Genomic DNA, 20,442 nt, shown 5'->3' on the forward strand with positions numbered 1-20,442 from the left:
GACTGCCATAAAAATGCTGAGTGGAAATGAACAGACTTTAATTTACTCAATTGAAGTGAGGCTAGCCTTAATTAGGTCTGATCTATAAGCTTTACACTAGACTCTTTCAAAGGGCCATAGTTAAAGCACACTGCATTGAGCAGAAGGTCCTATCTGGTTCGTGGCTATGTAGCATGCAAACACAGATTGATGTGTGATCTAAATGAGGGACTTTTTCTATTCCAGATCCTAGGTACTAGTTTATACCCAAACATGGTTCTCACCGTTTTCAGACTCCCTACCTGCCACTTGTGATTTCACTGTCTCAGTGACTTAATTTTACTGCTTATTTAAAAAATTCTCAGATTTGCCTGAGGAAAAAGAGGTTCTTCTAGACAAGTTATTTGACAGCACAAATATAAGCTTTTCTGATAGACTTCTAGCCCCTGATTCCTCACTTTTACAATATTCCTCAGGCATCGGACTGGATCTGGAACCTTTTAAGTAGTATCTCTGTACACCTATAGGTGGTGCAGTGTGGCTCTACACTGATGCCGGTCCGTTAATGACGTGCAGAGCCTATATGGGACACCACTCCCACTCAGACGTCCGTTCCTTTCTTTCTGCACCACCAGACGCAAACGTCAGTTCCTTTCTTTCTGTACCACCAGATGCAGAACCTGAGCTACAGCTGGTCTCTCTGAGACCCTTGCATCATCAAAACATGGTTTTGCAGTGTGCAAGGGACATGTCACCTCTCAAAATGACTGGTTTTAAACCATGTAAGGACTGTTGAAAACAAATGTCTGTTATAGATCTCAGCAACTTTTCCTGTGGGGCCTGGGATCGAGCCAAGACTCTGCCTGCAGTAACAGCGTGTTGAGGACAGCAGTGTGAAAATCTACATTGGCAAGCACTGAAAGACTCTGGAAGGAAACCAGTCCAAGTCGAAAGTTTAGTCCTGGTCCTTTTCGTGATCCACAAGTTGCCAGAGTTTTTCCAGGGATTGATCTTCCCCTCAATCCAGTTCTTTTGGTAAGTCGAAGAAAACACACATCCAAACGGGGGCTCCCCTGCCCCTTCCCTCCACTCACTCGCCAGAGTAGATGATGGAACAGTTTCATACATCTTGATCTCACTCCCAAAGCTGTTTGACTGTGGAGCTAATCCTTCAGTTTGTTCTGGCACAACCAGAGTTTACAGGGCCATACTCTACACCTACGCAGATCAAAGAGTTCTGTGAATACATGGTCCAATTCTTTGGGTTCTTGCCAACTCATTCTTGTACAACTGTGGGCCCCAGGAGCGGAGAGGTTCTCCACCTGGGTTATCATGGCGTGCTCGCCCTTATCGCCAGCTAAAACCTTAGATCCCATCACAGGCTGCTTCTGGCTCCACTCCGGACTCCACCTCCGGTTTCCGATTCACCCCAGTGTCTGGCACTTCAACGCTGATGCGGGCTCTGTTGACTCAGGAAGATGAGGCCCCAATTGTCTTTGCAGATGTTGCGCCTTTTCGACCTTAAAGTCATGCCCTGCCGCTGTAAAAGCTCCATTTCCTCCACTGGATCTGCCTCCTCAACAACAAATGCACACCCAGCATTTCCTGATCTGCCTGAATTCAGATAACAATTACTATGCAGATGATGAGTTAGGCCAACCTTATCTTGAGGAGCTATGGTATGATAACTTGCAGGAGGCTAGTGACCTTAATGCTTCCCCGGAGTCCAGTCTCCTCTCACCCCATGCCCTGCCACTGAGGAGAGTGCTTCCTATGTTATGGTTATGCGTAGGGTGGCCAAAGTCCTCGATCTCTATCTCCCCACATAGGAGGTCAAGACCAATGTGCTTATGGAGGTTTTTCAGCTAGAGCAGGCATCTACTGAGCCCTCTTACCATTTAACGCAGCCCTAACAGATACTTTGTTGGAGGCATGGGCCAAACCTTGCTCTGGACCCCTAGTCAGCCACCAAATAACACAATGCCACTATGCAGCCCCAGGCAACCCTGTATTTTGTTTTCTCTGTGCCGCTGATGTGAAAGTTTGGTGGTGCAGGCGTCTGCTTGGCTCGATGGGTCCACTACTGCAGTGAATGCACAATGTCAGCACTTCTGCACGTTTGAGTTTCAAAGAGTTCTCTTGCTCCGAGACATGTTCTGCGTCTAGTGGAATTTGGGACTCTTGTATGCCTTCCTGCCAATACCTCTTCTGCCCTGGGTTCTGAAGAAGATCAGGACTGATTGTGACCAAGTTATCCTTGTTGCCCTGCACTGGGCTTAGAGAGTATGGTAGCCACATCTTCTAGGCATCAGCATCGGTCTCCTGATCAGGTTGTCCTTCCTGGAGGAACTGCGTTTGCAGTAGCAGGGCAGGGTTCTGCACCCTAACATTAAAAATCTGAACCTTAATGCTTGGAGATTGAGCGGCGACAGCTGAAAACTTGACCTCCCTTAGGACATCATTGGGGCAGCCAGGCGTTCCTCGACAAAAACTGTATACACCAGTCATTGGGATAAATATGTGGCTTGGTGCAGTACTCTGCAGACAACCTCTTCAGGCAAAGCTATCAGACCCTTGGTTTGTTTCTGTCCCTAGCCTGACCTTAACCCCTTTGCTGCTAGGCCCCACGTGCCTAGCCTTTTTTTGGCTATTTAGGGTAGTACACACTTGAGCCCTGTAACGTATTGCCCACAAGGTATCCATGCCAAATTTGCGTCATTTTCTTTCAACATCTTGAGGATTCTAAATGTATAGAGGGTTTGTGGATCCCCTTGGAGGGGACCGAGAAATTGGGCAAAATACAGCAATTAAAATTTTTTTTTTAGGAAAGTTTGGAAAAAAGTGCTGCAGAAGAAAGCACCTGTATTTTCCCTGTAAAAGGTATTAACAAAGTGTTTGTGGTGCTAAAATCACCATCGTCCCAGCTTTCAGGAACAGGCAGACGTTTGTCAGAAAACACAAATTTCCTACAGTCTTGGCATTTTACCGGGACAGAGCCTATTTTTTGTGCTTTCAACCTCCTTCCAGTTATTGGTAGAAATGGGTTTGAAAGCAATAATGGATCCCAGAGAACAATACATTTCTTATCAGTAGACCAAATTCTGAATTCAGCAAGGGGTTGTTTGTGTAGATCCTTCAAGGTTTTTTTTTTTAGAAACTAACAATTTAAATAAAAAAAATATTGAAATGGAGTTGGAAAAAACTGCCATTGGTGCCGGACTTTTCACCGATCTCTGTACTGGGGTAAATGTTTGACATTGTTCATTATTCTGTCCATCGATTGTTTTTTTGGATTTGTCACCTGAGTGGGACGGATATGCCCAGACATGCCCAGACGTGGATCCTTTGCTCTCCCTGCCACTGGAGTCAAGCTAGCCCGGCTGATGCTGGGTTAAACCCTGAAACTGGTTCCAGGATGCTTATTTCTGGTCCAGGGAGTGCCTGGCCTGGCAGTTCGGGCTGGACTGTTCACATGAGGAATGGAGTCCATACTTATCTGCATATGGCTGGGTTTAAAATGGAATGGCATGGGGAGCAATAAACCAATGTATTTAGGCCCAGACATCTGTACTGGGGTGAATGTTTGACATTATTCAACATTCTGTCCATCAATTGTTGTTTTTGCATCTTCTAAAGTGGCCAGAAAAAAGGAGGCCTGAAAAAAGATGATTAAGGGGAGAGTGTGGGAAGCACTTGAGATATCCAGTACACACAAAGATAGTGCATTATTTAAAGGTATGATAAATTCTCCATACTTTAGGGAATCCTGAGACCCCCTCAACAGACGTTTTGCTATTTATTCTAACCAGACCACAATGCATAGTGACATATAACATGTGGCTGTCTGTTTTTCTTATCTGGGTATACTCTTTGTTAGAAACTATTTCTGGAAACCAATGTTATTAAAGTTCGACCTAAAGGTAAATGAAAGTAAAACTTTCCCTATGATATGTGGGGTGAGGCCTATGAAAAGACCAGGTCATTTTTATTAGCAACACTAAAATGTGTAAGGCTGTTTCTCTTTTCTATCTGGGCACACTCGTTGATAGACAATATCTCTGGAAACCAGTCTTATTAAATAAAACTGCTATGTTCAAAAAGTCAGTTGTTGGGTTGCAAAGCTTTTGTAAAAAATTGGGCTCAAAACCTCTAAGAGCGATGTTAACTACCTATGCATCCAAATATGTGGCGATTGCTATGTATGGAGCCAGAATATTCAATTCCGGCCATTTGTAAAGCGCGCAGCTGCCTCTGGATAGGTGTCTCGGTGCTAGCAACAAGACCGAAGGTAGAAAGAGAAGTGAGCAAGTTACTTGGCGCTCAGATCTGTGTCCAGCAAGAACGTTTCGAGCTTGCTTCTGAAGGATGATTCCAAGGGGTTGCAGTGAAGCTGAGCGGCAGTGTGTTCACAGTTAAGAAGCCAAATAGGTAAAGGAACGCCACCTTGTCTAGCTTTACCAATTCGATTAGTATGGAGAAGTTTCAAGCTGTTAGATCTTAAGGCTATGGACTGGAGATAAGGTCTCAGTCTTTTTCTCAGATATTGATGGCCCTTGAGATTAAAGGCTCTGAACACTAAAATAAGAGCTTTAAATTAAATTCTCTTGATCCCGGGAAGCCAGTGAAGATGTAGTAAATGAGAAGACATGGATGGGGATTTTAAAAATGAGGCTGGCAGCTGAGTTCTGAAGGAATTGAAGCTGTTTCAGAAGAAAGGCTGGATGGCCCAGAAAGAGACAATTAGTATAGTCCAATTTAGCTGTGGCCAAAGTGTGGATAACCGTTTTTCGTGGGACCAATGGATTGAGGTGGAGCTTTCTTCTGAGAGAGCTCGGGTGGCAAAACAAACAGAGAGAGCTCTTACTTGGAGTTGAAAAGTAAGTTGTGAATCAAATTTTACCCCCAGGTTTTTAGCCAACGGAGTAGGAGTCGGGGGAGCTCTTGCCTCAGGTGGCCACCACAAGCTAGAATCTGGGACAAGTTTAGTGCCAAAGAAAATAACCTTTTTTTTCCAGGGTTGAATTTTAGATAACGTTCCTCCATCCAGGGTACCACCTCTTTCAGACATAGCTTAAAATAATTAGGAGATGGAGTATGTTCCTGGAAAGCAAGAAAGAGCTGGGTATCATCATAAGAGACCCCCCACGTTTCCACCAATTTGGCATGACCCTCCAGATATATATTGAAAAGAGTCTGACTAAGGGCTGAGCCCTTGGGGGACCCTACAAAGCAGTATTTTGGAAGAAGAGGTAAAAGGAGGAAGAAAATCTGCTAGGGAGCAATACGAAAGTCTATTTCCAACAGCTCAAGGCTTGACCTCTGGCACCAGTCCTTTCAGTTCTGTCAAGTAAGGTAGCATAGGAAACTGTGTCAAAAGCTGAGGTCAAGCCCACCAGCATGAGCAGCACAGGCGAACCCTGATCAATTTTTCCTTGATATATTCTGATACCTCTAACAGAGTGGACTCCGTAGTTAGCCCAAGCGTAAGCCCGATTGAGACTCATGCAGCAAAGAATTAGATTCCAGGAAATTAGACAACTGTATATTGACCCTTTTCTCTAAAAGTTTAGCTACCCTGGGGAGATGAAAAGTGGATCTAAAGTTGCTCAATACCTTATTATCTACTGATGGATTTTTTAAAATTGGACGTAGGAGAGCATGTTTCCAACAGAGTGGAACCTCACCCAATTCCAGAGTTTTATACATTTATATGGGGCATGAGTGCTGTACAAGGTATTTAACAAGCGGACAATGCTTTTTTGAAACCTTTATTGGTGATCCCCCGAAGCTGCTCTAATGCCATCTATCTTGATGAATTGGGTTTTCGTTATATCGTGGACAGAATAAAACTATCGCCACTTTTACTTTGGCATTCTATTTGGACTCGCGAGGTTGCACTAAAGAACAAACTTGTGTTAAAGGACTGTCTGAAAATGTGTGCAGCCCTCAATATAATGTGGTTTGCGTATGTAAGTAAAGTCGACTTGTGAGGAAGTTGGGCTCCCAGACTTATTCCTTTCATCTGACTCATGTCTGAGTATTATTAAGACTAAGTTAAAACATTTTTTGGGGGATAATACGACGATGGAAAGAAGGGTGGCAGATAAACATAAAGCATCAGTGATCACTTAGTCTGGCATATATTCAAGAAGGACTCCTATACTTTTTATCCTTGATCCAGAACCTTCGAAATTGCTTTGTTCTAACCAGGCTTCATTTTCATTATTTACTCCTCATGGTTGGTTACACAGTTAATTGTTATTCCTTATCACACTAAGGTCCCAGTTCATGTGATGGTGTTTCACCTCAGACTAATCTACACATTGTAATTTATTGCCCTTTTTATGCTATCCCAAGAAGAGAATTTATACTGACTTTTATTAAAGTGTTTAAGTTCAGACAGTGCAGACCTGCTCTATTTTTGCAACAATTACAGTGCCCCTTGATATGTTACTCCATGGCAATTTTATCTGGCATTTTTTTAAAATATGGAAATGTGCAATCCGATAAAGGGCTATTACTGAAGATATTATTTATTGGTAATACGAGATATGCTGTATGCTAGGTTGTTTTAATGTACTGGTTTTTAAGATTTTATTCTAATCAATTGGATGTTTTATGGCTCGTTTAACTCTTATTGCTCTGGGTTGGGACTACACATTGTGTTAAAAAGATAAAGAACGTATATATTATTTTTGTTGTGCTTTATGCAACTGAAATGTAGCGAATTAAGATATTTGACTGACTGGTCCAACCTCTATTCATTTAAAACATTTTTTTTTTATTGAGTTGCAGTTGAAAATCCTAGCACGGCCCACACAATAAAAGAAAGTTACAAACAAATATACAATATAAATAAAGTATAGCTGCCCTGCAGAACCCTCCCCCCTGCCCTCACATCTACAGTTGTATAGAAAAACACCCTGGATGCAACACAACCTCTATTAATTTTGTTCCTGTTTGAAGTACATAAATATTGATGGACTTGGCAGTGACAGGATGAACTTTGCTTTTAAATGTTCATTTATTTATCGTAGGTGGTTACAATGGTAATGGAGGATCTGGTGAAAATGCCTATGGTCGGAAGTCGTTGGGGCAAGAGCTGAGGGTTAACAATGTGACACCTGATTTCACCAGTGTTCAGCATGGAACTCGTGCTTTAGCATCAAAAGATATGAGGAAATCCCAGGGTAAGATGCAGTGTCATTTAAAGGTTTGATTTCAAACTCTATTTCAATGTATTTTTCTTTTTTTTTTTTTTCTTCTTTTTTAAAAAAAAATATTTTTCTTTTTTTTAAACTCCAAATGTATTGTTACTTTGATGAAATATTAGTTTTAAAAAAACTAAGATATGCTTTTAAAATGTTTTCTATGCGGCTGTAGTAGGAAACACCAAAGCCATTTGGCTAAGGCTTAAAGAATTATTTTACCTAACCTTCATTTTTGCAATATTATCTAAATTGATGCTTCATTGAGCCATAAATTAATGTTCGAGGCATGTGGGCTGCTGAATTCATATCTGTGCATAGATCGCCGCCTAGTGTTGGGTCCGGATGATTGCACATTGTTGTCCTGGAAGAGTCTTCGAAGTATCACGAGATAGGTGGCTCCTCCCCTGGACTACAGTGCGCATGGGCATCGCCTCCATCCCCAGATTGTTTTTTTCCGCCATTGGGTTCGGATGTGTTTCGGTTCCCTCTGTCGGAACCGATAGTTGTTCAACTTCTACTCGAGACCAGAAGGTCTTTAGGCTGAGCGTCGGTATAGTTGCGTTCGGGTTTCTTGTCTGACTCTCAGCTCCGAACTCTTGCTACCCTTCCGCGTGCTTTTGGCGCGGACGGGCCTACACTACACTTCTGCTATGGAGCGGACACCGTTTAAGAAGTGTCCGGTGTGTAACTCCAAATATTCACACCTCGACGTGCACCCCGTGTGCAATACCTGCTTGTCACCGGACCATAACGAAGACAGCTGCATGGCGTGTTCGAAATTCCGGTGCAAGAAAACTCTCAAGATTCGTCGGGCCAATAGGCTCCAGGCCAAGATCTCGGCTACCGCGGCGCCCCCACCAGACGACATATTCCAAGAATCTGTTGGAGACGAAGACGACGTACAAGGTTCGGAATCTAGTCCCGCGTCCGAAGGGGATGCCTACGACGCGGGTGATGAGGACTTTGACGAAGTCGCCGACTAGGTAGGGGACGACGATCGGGCTATTGCCACCGTAGGGGATAGCTCGGAGGAGGAGCATCCCCAACCAGACTCAGGGGTCAATCCCCTTCATACGGCCCGGGTCGAGGGATCGCCTTCGGGCCTTACCCAAGATCTACTTATAAGTCCTACGTCCCCGCATCCGGGCCCGGTCACGGACATTTCTGAGGCGCCACTCCCGTTGAAGAAAACGAAAGTGAAGCCATCTGGTCACGCTCCCTCGGTTTCAAAAGTGAAAGTTGCGCTGGGGCAGAAGGTTCTGGAGGCGTCAACGTCCAAAAAATTCAAGATGGCCGACTTGAAGAGCCACGCCAAGATGGCCGACCCGAAGCCCTCGGGGTCGGCGCCGAAGGCGAAGTCGACCGACGCGGCTGCGTCGGCGCCGAAGGGGGTCGAGGACCCGAAGACGGCTCCGAAGAAGCGTCAGGGCGACGACGCGACCCGGGCTCGGCCGGCGCCGGCCCTTGGGGACAAGGCGCGTGAGGTGTCGGCCCCGAAGAAGGTGCCTGCCATCGATCCGACTCCCGACTCGGGGAGATCGCTCGAGCCGGTCAAGCCCTCTCCTGCCTTAACAAAGAAGGTGGCGGAATCCCTGCAGCGGATACGGAAGGACAATGTGGTTCCTGATCAGGACACTGTGGCGCCTAAGCACACGCCGAAGCCTGCGAAGGCGCAAACGCCTATCCGTTTTACCCTGCCGCCAATATCGACGCCGAAGGCTTTCGCGCCGAAACATAGCGGGCCCTCGAAGGAGGTATTGACACCGAAAGCAGCCTTAGTGGTGTCGAAGCTTCGGCTCCAGCCGCTTGCTGAGGAGGAGCGTCGAGAGGTCATCATCGACGCCAATACTGGGAAACTGTCTCTCCTCAGGAGAAAAATCACCACTGAGCCGGTGTTGGAACATTTTTGGATCCCTCTCAAAAATAAGAGGGACTCTGCGGAAACTTCCCCCCCGATAGAACCTATGTCTCCACAAGCCCTAGGACACTCGCCGACGCATTCCGCCGCAGGCGATGCTGACGAGGAAGATGCCGAGTACAACTATCCGGCGTACTCGGATCCGGAGGAGGAGCACGAACCTTGGTCGGCCGGAGGCGACACAGAGGACCCGCAGTCGGGCCAGGACACGCAACTTTTTGCGGCCAAAACGTCACCGACGGAGGACTCAGCGGCCTTCAACGCTCTGATCGAGAGAGCTGCGGCTAACCACGATGTCGAGCTGCACTCGGACCCTGTGGATGTGGACTTTTTATTTGACACTTTTTCAGTGGCTGAAAAGTCAGTCAAAACACTGCCAATGCTTAAGGGGGTGCTTAAACACGCAACGGAGGTCTTCAAGGAGCCCACCCGGGCGCGTGTCGTCAACCCTTGCATTGACAAAAAATATAAGGCAGCGCCCTCGGATCCTACATACATCAAGGGACACTTGCCACTGGACTCGTTGGTTGTATCCAACGCTCGGAAGAGGGCGAACTCTGGTGACGCTCCTCCCCCAGACAAAGAGTCCAAAATCTTCGAGGCCTCAGGGAAACGAATTGCTGCACAGGCAGCTAATATTTGGAGAATCTCAAACACACAGGCCCTACTTGCACGCTATGATAGGGCTCATTACGACACCTTAGAATCACTACTGCAACACTTGCCTGACCAGTACAAGGAGGCAGGAGAAATGCTGATTCAGGAAGGAAAGCTCATCACAAACGCATCCATAAAATGTGCGCTGGATGTGGCCGATACAGCCTCCAGGGCAATCAACACCAGTGTGTTGCTTAGACGGCATGCTTGGCTTAGAATTTCAGGGTTCAAGCCCGATATTCAAACGACAATACTGAACCAAACAGTTAATCCTGACCACCTGTTTGGCCCTGAGGTGGATGCGACGCTGGAAAAAATGAAAAAAGATAGACACTGCCAAGTCTATGGGGGCCCTCCAGTCTCAGCAGTTTCGGAGTGGTTCCTTTCGCCGCTCCAATTCCAGAGGCACCTCAAGGGGTCAGGCATCGCAGTCCACACAGTATTACAAAAGTAACACCCAGACCTCGTACAACAACAAGGGTAGAGGTGGCTACAGAGGCAATAACGTCAAGGGCAGGGGACGTGGAAACAGCTCCAGGTCCACCACCGCCAACTAGCAGTGACGTCTTGTCACTGCCCGCCGACCATACAACACCGATCGGGGGGAGACTCAAGCAGTTCCTGCCCGCGTGGAGATCCATCACCACGGACAGGTGGGTCAAGTCTCTTATCCAGTACGGTTACTGTCTGGAACTTACTTCCATTCCACCAAACATACCCCCAAGGAGCCGTCCTATGTCCGGCGAGCACTTGACCTTGTTGCAGCAGGAAGTTCTAGTCATGCTGCAAAAAGGGGCAATAGAGCTTGTTCCATTGCAGGAAAGGGGAACAGGGGTTTACTCCCTGTATTTTCTAATTCCCAAAAAGGACGGATCCCTCAGGCCCATCCTGGACCTCAGGCCCCTCAACTGGTACATTCTCTCGGAGCACTTCCATATGCTCACGTTGCAGCAAGTACTCCCTCTGGGGGACTTCCTGGCTACGCTGGATCTGAAAGATGCATATTTTCATATCCCCCTGCATCCTTCCCACAGGAAGTATCTCAGATTCACGATTTCAAGACCAGCATTACCAGTTCAGGGTTCTGCCGTTCGGGGTCACCACGGCGCCAAGGGTATTTACAAAGTGCCTAGCGACTGTGGCGGCGCATCTCCGTCGCCAGAACGTCCACGTCTACCCCTACTTGGACGACTGGCTCGTTCAAGCAAAGACAGAACAGCAGTGCGTCGACCACGTGTCACGCACCATTCATCTCCTGCACGATCTGGGATTCTCTCTGAACTACCCAAAGTCCCATCTCCAGCCCGCCCACGTGCGACAGTATCTGGGCGCGACAATCAATACTCTAACTGCCACTGCGCAGCCAAATTCAGTGAGAATCGCCAGTATCCAGACGCTGATCCAACGATTCAGACCTCAGCACTCGCTTCCAGCGAAGGTGTTCATGCAGTTGATAGGCATGATGGCCTCCTGCATCTCCATTGTCCCGCACGCGAGACTACATATGCGTCCGCTTCAGGAGTGCCTTGCACGTCAGTGGACTCAGGCTCATGGGCAACTGACAGACCTAGTGTTGGTGAGCGGTCGGGCATACAACTCTCTGCATTGGTGGAATCCACAAAACCTTTGCAAGGGCCGACCATTCCAAGAGCCTGTGCCACAGATTATCCTGACAACGGACGCCTCTCTCCAGGGATGGGGAGCGCATGTACTCCAGTACACAGTGCAGGGACTCTGGACACTACAGCAAAGGAAGATGCACATCAATGTGTTGGAACTGATGGCAATCTTCATGGCCTTAAAGGCGTTCAAAGTACATCTGTGCAACAAAGTCGTGTTGATCCGGACGGACAACATGACGGCCATGTACTACATTCAGAAGCAGGGAGGCACACACTCTCCGCAGCTGTCTCATCTGGCTCAGAGCATGTGGAAGTGGGCCATTCAGAGGAACATCTTCCTCATGGCAGAGCATCTCCCGGGAAAGGACAATCAGATGGCGGATCTGCTCAGCAGGCACAGCCATCAAATGCACGAGTGGGAGATACATCCATCAGTACTCCAACCGTACTTCCAAAAGTGGGGTCATCCAGAGATAGACCTGTTCGCCACAAGGGAGAACGCAAAATGCCAAAGCTTCGCCGCCAGATTCCCACACCCGCAATCACAGGGCAATGCGATGTGGATGAACTGGTCAGGCAGATTTGCGTACGCTTTTCCCCCAGCACCTCTGATACCGCTGGTGGCACGCAAGCTCAGGCAGCCCTCGATGACTCTCATCCTGGTTGCTCCAACGTGGGCTCGCCAACCATGGTACACCACGTTTCTGGAACTCTCCGTGGTACCGCATCAAAGGCTTCATCTCACCCCCAGCCTTCTGACGCAGAACCATGGCGACATTCAGCACCCAGACCCGCAGCAGCTCAACCTGGCGATCTGGCTCCTGAAGTCCTAGAGTTTGGCTACCTCAATCTTCCCCCCGATTGCATGGACATCATTCGGGAGGCAAGAAAGCCCACTACTAGAGCCTGCTATGCGGCCAAATGGAAGAGGTTTGTCATCTACTGTGTTAACCACAATATTGACCCGCTAGAGGCTTCCATTCAAAACATCATTTGTTACCTGTTTCACCTGTATCAATGCAATTTAGCGTACTCTTCCATCCGCATTCACCTGTCTGCTATGGCGGCATACCTCCAGAATAGGCAACACCTGTCACTCTTTAAGGTCCCTGCTATCAAGGCCTTTCTGGAAGGACTCAAACGGGTCATTCCACCACGGACACCACCAGCTCCGGAATGGAACCTCAATGTGGTTCTTACAAGGCTGATGGGTCCTCCCTTCGAGCCACTGCACTCTTGTGAGCTTCAGTTTCTAACTTGGAAGGTTGCGTTCTTAGTAGCAATTACATCGCTACGGAGGGTTAGCGAGCTGCAGGCGCTCACCATTCAAGAACCTTTCTTCCAGGCGCATGCTAACAGGGTTTATTTATTTATTTATTTATGGGCTTGTAACGCGCCGGCATCACACCCGAAGGTGTATCTCCGCGCGGTGCTGTGAAGAACAGGACAGACAGCACTCCAACTAGAATAGAGTTGTCTTTAGGAGTTTCCTAAAGGCTAGATGGCTCGGGCACTCTCTAAGGGAAACCCGCACTAACCCTAAATTCTTACCCAAGGTTGTATCTCAATTCCATATAAACCAGACAATTGAGTTGCCGGTGTTTTTCCAAAACCCAGAGACGCTGGCGGAGCGGATGCTCCACACCCTTGACGTTAAGAGAGCCTTGATGTACTATGTAGACAGGACAAAAGATTTTCGCAAAACCAAGCAGCTTTTTGTTGCTTTTGCCACACACCACAAGGGAAACGCTATCTCCAAAGCGGGGATCGCTAGGTCGATTGTGAAATGCATTCAGATCTGTTACGCTAAAGCTAAGCGCACTCTCACTATCCCACCGAGGGCCCATTCCACCAGGAAGTTGGGGGCCTCTATGGCTTTCCTAGGTAACATTCCCTTAGAAGATATCTGTAGAGCAGCCACATGGTCTACCACACATACTTTCACTAAACACTACTGTGTAGACGTGCATTCCAAACACCAGGCAGCTGTTGGTCAGGCTGTTCTCAAAACACTTTTTCAGACTGCTGCAGCTGGCACGGGCGGCCGCCGCTAATGGAGGGACTGCTATGTATTCTATGCACAGATATGAATTCAGCAGCCCACATGCCTCGAACTGCAAATGCTACTTACCAGTATGCATCTGTTCTTGGCATGTAGGGCTGCTGACATTCATATCGCCCACCCTCCTCCCCGGCGCCTGTAGCAGCTGCAGTATTCATTCATATGTATATATATATGCTCATAGCATGGTCATCACTCACATACTTCACTCCATCTCTGCCAATGGCTAAAAACAATCTGGGGATGGAGGCGATGCCCATGCGCACTGTAGTCCAGGGGAGGAGCCACCTATCTCGTGATACTTCGAAGACTCTTCCAGGACAACAATGTGCAATCATCCGGACCCAACAATTGGCGGCGATCTATGCACAGATATGAATGTCAGCAGCCCTACATGCCAAGAGCAGATGCATACTGGTAAGTAGCATTTGCATTATTATCCTAGACTTTATCATGGCAGTCTGTAAAGTCACCATTCATGCATTTTAAAATGTAAAAATTCATTATTTTGTAGAGTTTTAACTTTTCTGCTGACTTGGGGTTGGAATTCTTGGAGATAGTGTTGTTGAGCCTCATTAAACATGTCTGAGTGTACTCTTCTAAAAATGCCTTTGGTTAGTCTTGAAAAAACAGCCTTTAAATTGTAGTTGGTTGCTAAACTGGCAATGTCAGTGAGTCCTTTCTGAAAGAAATGTAGAAGATGGGAAACTAGTGTGTTTTAACTGGCTCTCTTCTTCGCCTTTTGCTCTTAAGCAAATAAGTAGCAATGTAGAGGTACGAGTTGGCATGGTGTGGATCTATGTACTTTAGCATGTGATGAGCCAAAAATAATGCACATTTGTGAAATTCTGAAGGTTTTCAGATGTTTCAGCTTTGGTTAAATGTGACCAGCTGCAAAGGCATACATTTAGACCATAGAAATTATGAGTATGGCTGGATGGGATGGAATGGGAGATGATGGCGAACTTTGAGCATATTTTTGGGGTGACGGGAAAAGGAAAGGAGAAGACGACAAGTTCATAATGTCAGCAGGTCCATCCTGACTCAGCAATTTGACCAGCTCAGGCAGAGGAGCATGAGAATGGAAAAGAGGAAAGATTAAACTAGCACAAAAGAAGGTAAAATGTTAAGTGCTGGCATCAGTTATTCCTTATCAGAAATATTGTGTGCTCTTGAGCTCGTCTCATGAGGGATACAGATTGAATAGCAACAATTTGGGGACTGTCATTCAATTGTTTTTCTACAACAGTACCCTTAAAATTAATCAATTAACATGTTAGTTGCCTATTTTAGATCCATTGTAACCAATCCCACTTCCATTTTAATCCGTCACATATCCAAAATAGTAAAAGCAAATAATGAGAAAAAAAATGGCAACACTTTATATTATAGCTCTGGCACAAAACTGATCTGCTTAGATGGACTTTTATTATGACTTGAATTTTTCCTCAAAAACTAGATCAGTAAGAATTAAATAGTGACCACAGTGCAAAAATGTAGGCATGTGCAAGAGAAGAGTACCATGCCTTCACTTCTGACAGCATACATGTATAAGTAGAAAAAAACAGATGAGAAAAAGGAAGGTAGATGTGTAAGAACTCCCCATTCCTAACCAAAAAACTGGGATATAAATGCAATACAAAAACTTCACTTATTTCTTGTTCTAAAGAAATACAAAAGCACTTTGACATGAATATATAATTGTAGGTATTTTTGGATACTGTTTTTTTTAATTTTTGCAAAGACATGCCACAGTCCTTTTGTGTCCAATCCACCTCGAGTATGGGTGATATAAAATGTATTTTTGCTAAGTTAAATCATTTGCGTCCGAGGATGTGATTTCCTGGTAGTGAAACTGATTATTACTTGCCTTCCTTCAGTGAAAGAATCAATGTCTCTACAGATGTGCCACATTTGATTCCTAGGCCAACACAACATTAAAACAATTTCTTTGAGCATTAACGTACAAAATAAGAAGTTCTATAAAATGAGATCACTGTTGGAAAACACTAGCATGTCATTTCACAATTCCAATTAATAGGGACACTGCAACTATTTGCAGGGTCTGCACTTTTCTTACAATAAAATAAACTGCAAACCTTCTGTGCTTGACCCCTTCGAACATATAACTTTGTGCCTTAAAAAGTCAACAGGTACATCTAAATGCAATATTTTGCCTACTAATTTAAGCTTTACCTCTATGGTTGGTACAAATATAATGTAGCTTATATTCCAGTTGTGTATGTTATCTTTTTTGTTGATGTTCCCGGTTTTAGTGAATTGGGTAACTAGGTGTCAGTGGATTGCTGTTGGTGGTTCTGGGGTGTTTGACATCCAAGTTGATGCTGAAGAGTGGTCGTGCCAGGATAATTCTGACAGTAAGATAATAGTGGGGTGTTGCAGTTTTCCTGATCCTTCCTCGCCCTGGCTTTGATTGTTCTGAGGAGTGTTTGGAATTATTCTCTTTGTTTCTGTGAGATAGAGACCAGGGCAATCTGACCTAAGGTTTAAAATAAAAGTTATTAGTTATAAAAGAAGTACAGATTTATAGATTCAATTTAATTTTATTTGATTTGGTACTCGACTGAGAACCACAAATATTTCATGCATAATATTCAATTTTTACACAAATTTGTTAAAATTTTCCATTCTAATACAGAGTTAAAAATTATTTTAAAAATTTATAAAAATTGTAACAGACCAATTCATTTGGCGGAGTTTTACTTAAAATAGTCAGTTCCTTTGCAGAGATAATTCTACATTTGGTATAAACAGGTTGTAAAAACCTTTTTCTTGCCATGACCACTTTTGCATTTGGGCAAATAAACATTAAGTGCTCCAAATCCTGCTCCCCGCCTTGACACAAGTTACACATTGAGCTTTCTTTTGGGTGCCATTTGGATGTTACAGCTTTTACTGGTAGGATCCCGAATCGGAGCAGAACAATCGATCTCCTTACCCCATGAGTATACAAAACAACCCGTGGCTGTACATCAGTACAATATTACATACGTTCAAATTGGTCCTAGGCACAAAATGTTGAACAGAACACAATTCAAACTAGTATGATATTGCATATTCATGATCAGGAGCTGGTGGTGTGTCATTGTCTTGTGAATGGTAATAAAGTAGTAGTGGTTCCCAGATATCCTTGGACTTGGAGGTGATAGGCAGCTCTACATGGCTAATATCTCACGACTGTACACCATATCCTTTAGCCATTGTACAATAGAGGGGCTCAGGCGGTTCTCCCTGAGCTTAGCTGGAAGTAATGCTATGTTTACAAGTCTGCATAATAAACCTTTCAGAGATGGTACCAGGCGTAGTAGACATACGTGCGGAGTGCAGTCCAAGTCCTAATTTGTCATGTCTTTCATTATTTTAATCACACCAGCCCAGAATTCTGCCACTTTCTCACATTCCCATGCCAAGTACCAGACATCCGCCTGAGTTGCCGCATCGCTTATACTGATCATGATCTCTGAAACCATATTTGCAGAGTTTTTATAGCGGGTGATAAAGTTGGTGAATGTAGTTAAAGTGAATAATTTGTGGTTACCATTAGGTGTGAGGGCTTGAGATAGCTGGCTGCAGCGCCCCCAGTCTTTCTGTTTGTGTGGGGGATCTAGTTTCTTATTCCACTGCTCCATGCTCATGCTTTGAGGCAGAGAAAGTTCGTCTTGCGCAGCTCGATAAAGAGTAGTCACCATTTTATGCCTGGTGATACTGGTAAGCAGGGTGTGCTGGAGCAATAGCGTCAGGGGTGCTGTCAGGAATGTTGGGTAGTGAACCTGCAGTGCCTTCCTTAGCCTGTGGATGGTAAAGGCAAAGAGAGGCGTTTGATTTTGTACATAGCTGAAGTCCCTTTGTGTAAAAAAACTGCAGTCTGGGAAAAAGGTCCTTCATTTTTTCAATGCCCGCCAAGGTCAGAATGCGCAAGACTCCTTTCTCTTGTGTAACTGATATACCAGCATGATATGCCAGAGGCATGAGTTGAGAATATAACGGAAGTTTATCTACCCTAAGGCCTAGTTCCTGCCAGGTAGCGATGGTAGTATCAATGGAGTTAATTTCAGCACAGGGTGTGCATCTGCACACGTGGGTCAGTATGGACTCCAGGGGGATGGGTTGTGCATCACCGTCGTCCACCGCAACATATGGGATGTAGTCATGGGTGCGATACCAATAGTAAGCAAATTGGGCTTGTGCGCATAAATAATAAAGATGTATGTCGGGTACACTAAAGCCCCCTTACTGTAATCCAATGTGAGGGTTGGTAGGCTAACATGTGCTTATTTACCTCCCCATATAAATTTAATGAACAGTGATCGAATTGTTTTGAAAAGTGTTGCGGGGAGTTGTATGGGGATGGTGCTGAAGTAATAGAGGAACTTAGGTAGGGCGACCATTTTTATAAGAGCCATGCAGTCTGCTAGTCATAGTGGCAGGCGGATCCATCTGTCTACCTGTTCCAGTTTTATGCAAGCCGTGCCATAATTTTCACAAATCGCTTCATCAGGTTTGCGGTGGACCCACACGCCAATGTATTTTACAGAGTCCGTCACCCATATCAGCGGGAAATTCAGCGTGTGGAGAGGAGTAGATGTAAATCAGTCGCGGTGGCGCTTATCCTCTCCCGGCTGGATTATTGTAACGGCCTCCTAGCAGGCATCAAGAAATCTTCCCTTAAAAAATTACAAAGTGTTCAACACGCAGCAGCCAGGCTTGTCCTGAAACTCCCTCGCAGGTCCTCGGCCTCTGCAGCCCTCAACGCCCTTCATTGGCTGCCCCTCCATAAGAGAATCTTATTCAAGCTTCTAGTCACTGTCTTTAAATCCACCAGGTGCACGGGTCCATCTTACCTGATCAAGCGCTTCCAGCGTTATATTCCAACTCGCTGCTTGAGGTCATCAGGTGCTAATTTAATCACTGAACCCCGAATAAAACTAAAAACCAAAGGCGGAAAGACCTTTTCATTTCTGGCTGCTAGGGCATGGAATCGTCTTCCCCCCCCAACCTCAGGCATGCCCCCTCAGAAAGCCTTTTCAGGAAATTCCTGAAGACTTGGATTTATTCTCAATCTGACTCATCAGTCCTCGCAGCTATCTGATCCATGCTCCCCATAGTCGATCTTCTGTGAGCTCAGCGCCAAGATGCTCCCTCCGGAGCGAAAGTAGCGCTTTACAAATGCTAATAAATATCAAATATCAAATATCAAAAATATAGATGTGGTTAGCGGGGCGACTATTGATTTTGACCAATTAATAGTGACGCCAGAGAATCACCCGAACCAGATATATTCTCTTTGCTCCGGCGCAAGAAGTGTGTGCTTCTCTAATGCATGGAGGCATATCATCCGCATAGTGATATGCTCACCAGGAGGTGGGCAAATTGTAACGCTGCTGCTCTGTGACGCGGTCTAATAATACATGCCAGGGGTTCCAGCATGATTGCGATCAGGAGCGGTGAGAGGGGACATCCCTGTCTCGTTCCTCTATGAATTGGGATGGGGTCCAATGTAATGCCCTCTATTCGCATGCGCGCTAATGGGGCTGTGTATAGTAGACTTATCCAATTGATAAATAGTGGTGGGAAACCCATCCAATATAAAATGTTAAAAAGGTAACTCCACTCTATCGATTCGAAGGCTTTGGCTGCATCAAGCATTTCCACCGCCAGCAGATCAGGGTTTAGAACATGGTACAAGGCAAACAGCGTCTGTAGGTTATCGATGTAGATCTGTCTGGTATGAATTCTGACTGATCCGGCAGGACTAAGTAAGGCATCAACGGCGTGAGTCTGGTCGCCAGTATTTTTGCCAACAGTTTTGCATCGATATTTGAGTGACAGTGGACCGTAGGAGCTACACCGGTTTGGCGGCTTATTTTTTTAGAGCAAAGTGATAATGATGGCCTCTCTGAGAGTCAAGGGGAGCGCACCCAGCTCGAAAGCTTCAGCATACATTTCAAGAAGATAAGGCATCAGTTTGTCTACAAACTCCTTGTAGAACTCGCAGGTGAGCCTGTCCGGGCCCAGAGCTTTTTTGTTTTGAAGGGACTTGATTGCTGCCTTTATACCCTCTTCGGTTATAGGCTGGCACAAGTATTCTCTGCGACTATCTGACAGCCACTCAAGAGCGATGTCTTATAAATAGTTATCTAATTCTGTTGCAGAGGCTCTTGTCTGTGAGGTATACATGTCTACATACACTGTATGGATTTGTGTGACAATGTCTCTTGTAGAGTAGTGATCTACCTCCGATGTGTCCGTTATTTTAGTAATGATGTGGGCGTTTTCACTGTCCTTAATTTTTATTGCTAATGTGTGTCGTGGTCTGCCACCCTCACCGTACGCTTGGGCCATATGGCGCCTGGATAAATAACGAGTTTCGGTGTCCGCCAACGTGTTGTATTCCGTGATTAATTCCTTTATTTGGGCAAGGAGTGTCGCGCTATGAGATCGCTCATATTCGCGTTCAAGGTGCTGTAAGGCGTGTTCGGTCTTAAAAAGCTGGCCCCTAAGATCTTTTAATGTTCCAGCTGTTGTACTAATGCATGTGCCGCGGACCGTAGCTATGAATGCCTCCCATAGGATTGCCCCGCTGCCTACTGTCCCTTTATTTTGAGCAAAATATTGTATAATGGCCTCCCGGATGGTGTGTGTATAGAGTGGGTCAAGTAGCGCTTCAGAGCGGAAACGGCAGGTGAATTGTCGGGGATGTGCCAGTGCGATGTGTAGTTTGAGTCTAACAGGATTGTGGTCTGAAAGTGTTCTTGGAAGCACCTCTGTCTGATACCCAGGTCCTGCTGCAATCGCTCATGATCCAATAGTCAAGCCGAGACCAGCTTCCTTGGGTGGTGGAAATATGTGTGCCTACTAATTTGGTTGGATTACGCAGGTGCCAGACATCCGACAGAGCAAGTTCTGCCATTCCCTCGTTAATAATCCTGACTGTTCTGGGCGAGTGTACCCCCACCCCCCCATGGTTTTTAT

At 45.7% G+C, this 20,442-nt stretch overlaps 1 protein-coding gene across 1 annotated transcript in view; it reads left to right on the forward strand.

The window, feature by feature from the left end:
* Positions 1 to 20,442, forward strand: part of SMG1 (SMG1 nonsense mediated mRNA decay associated PI3K related kinase) — a 1,828,328-nt gene that overhangs the window by 120,412 nt on the left and 1,687,474 nt on the right. The window contains exon 3 of the mRNA XM_086940872.1: positions 7,017 to 7,169. Within this exon, the coding sequence (XP_086796998.1) occupies positions 7,017 to 7,169 (153 nt within the window). The remainder of the gene's footprint in view (positions 1 to 7,016; positions 7,170 to 20,442) is intronic.

The sequence above is a fragment of the Lissotriton vulgaris genome, chromosome 10 (genome assembly GCF_964263255.1).
Source record: "Lissotriton vulgaris chromosome 10, aLisVul1.2, whole genome shotgun sequence".
Lineage (NCBI taxonomy): Eukaryota > Metazoa > Chordata > Amphibia > Caudata > Salamandridae > Lissotriton > Lissotriton vulgaris.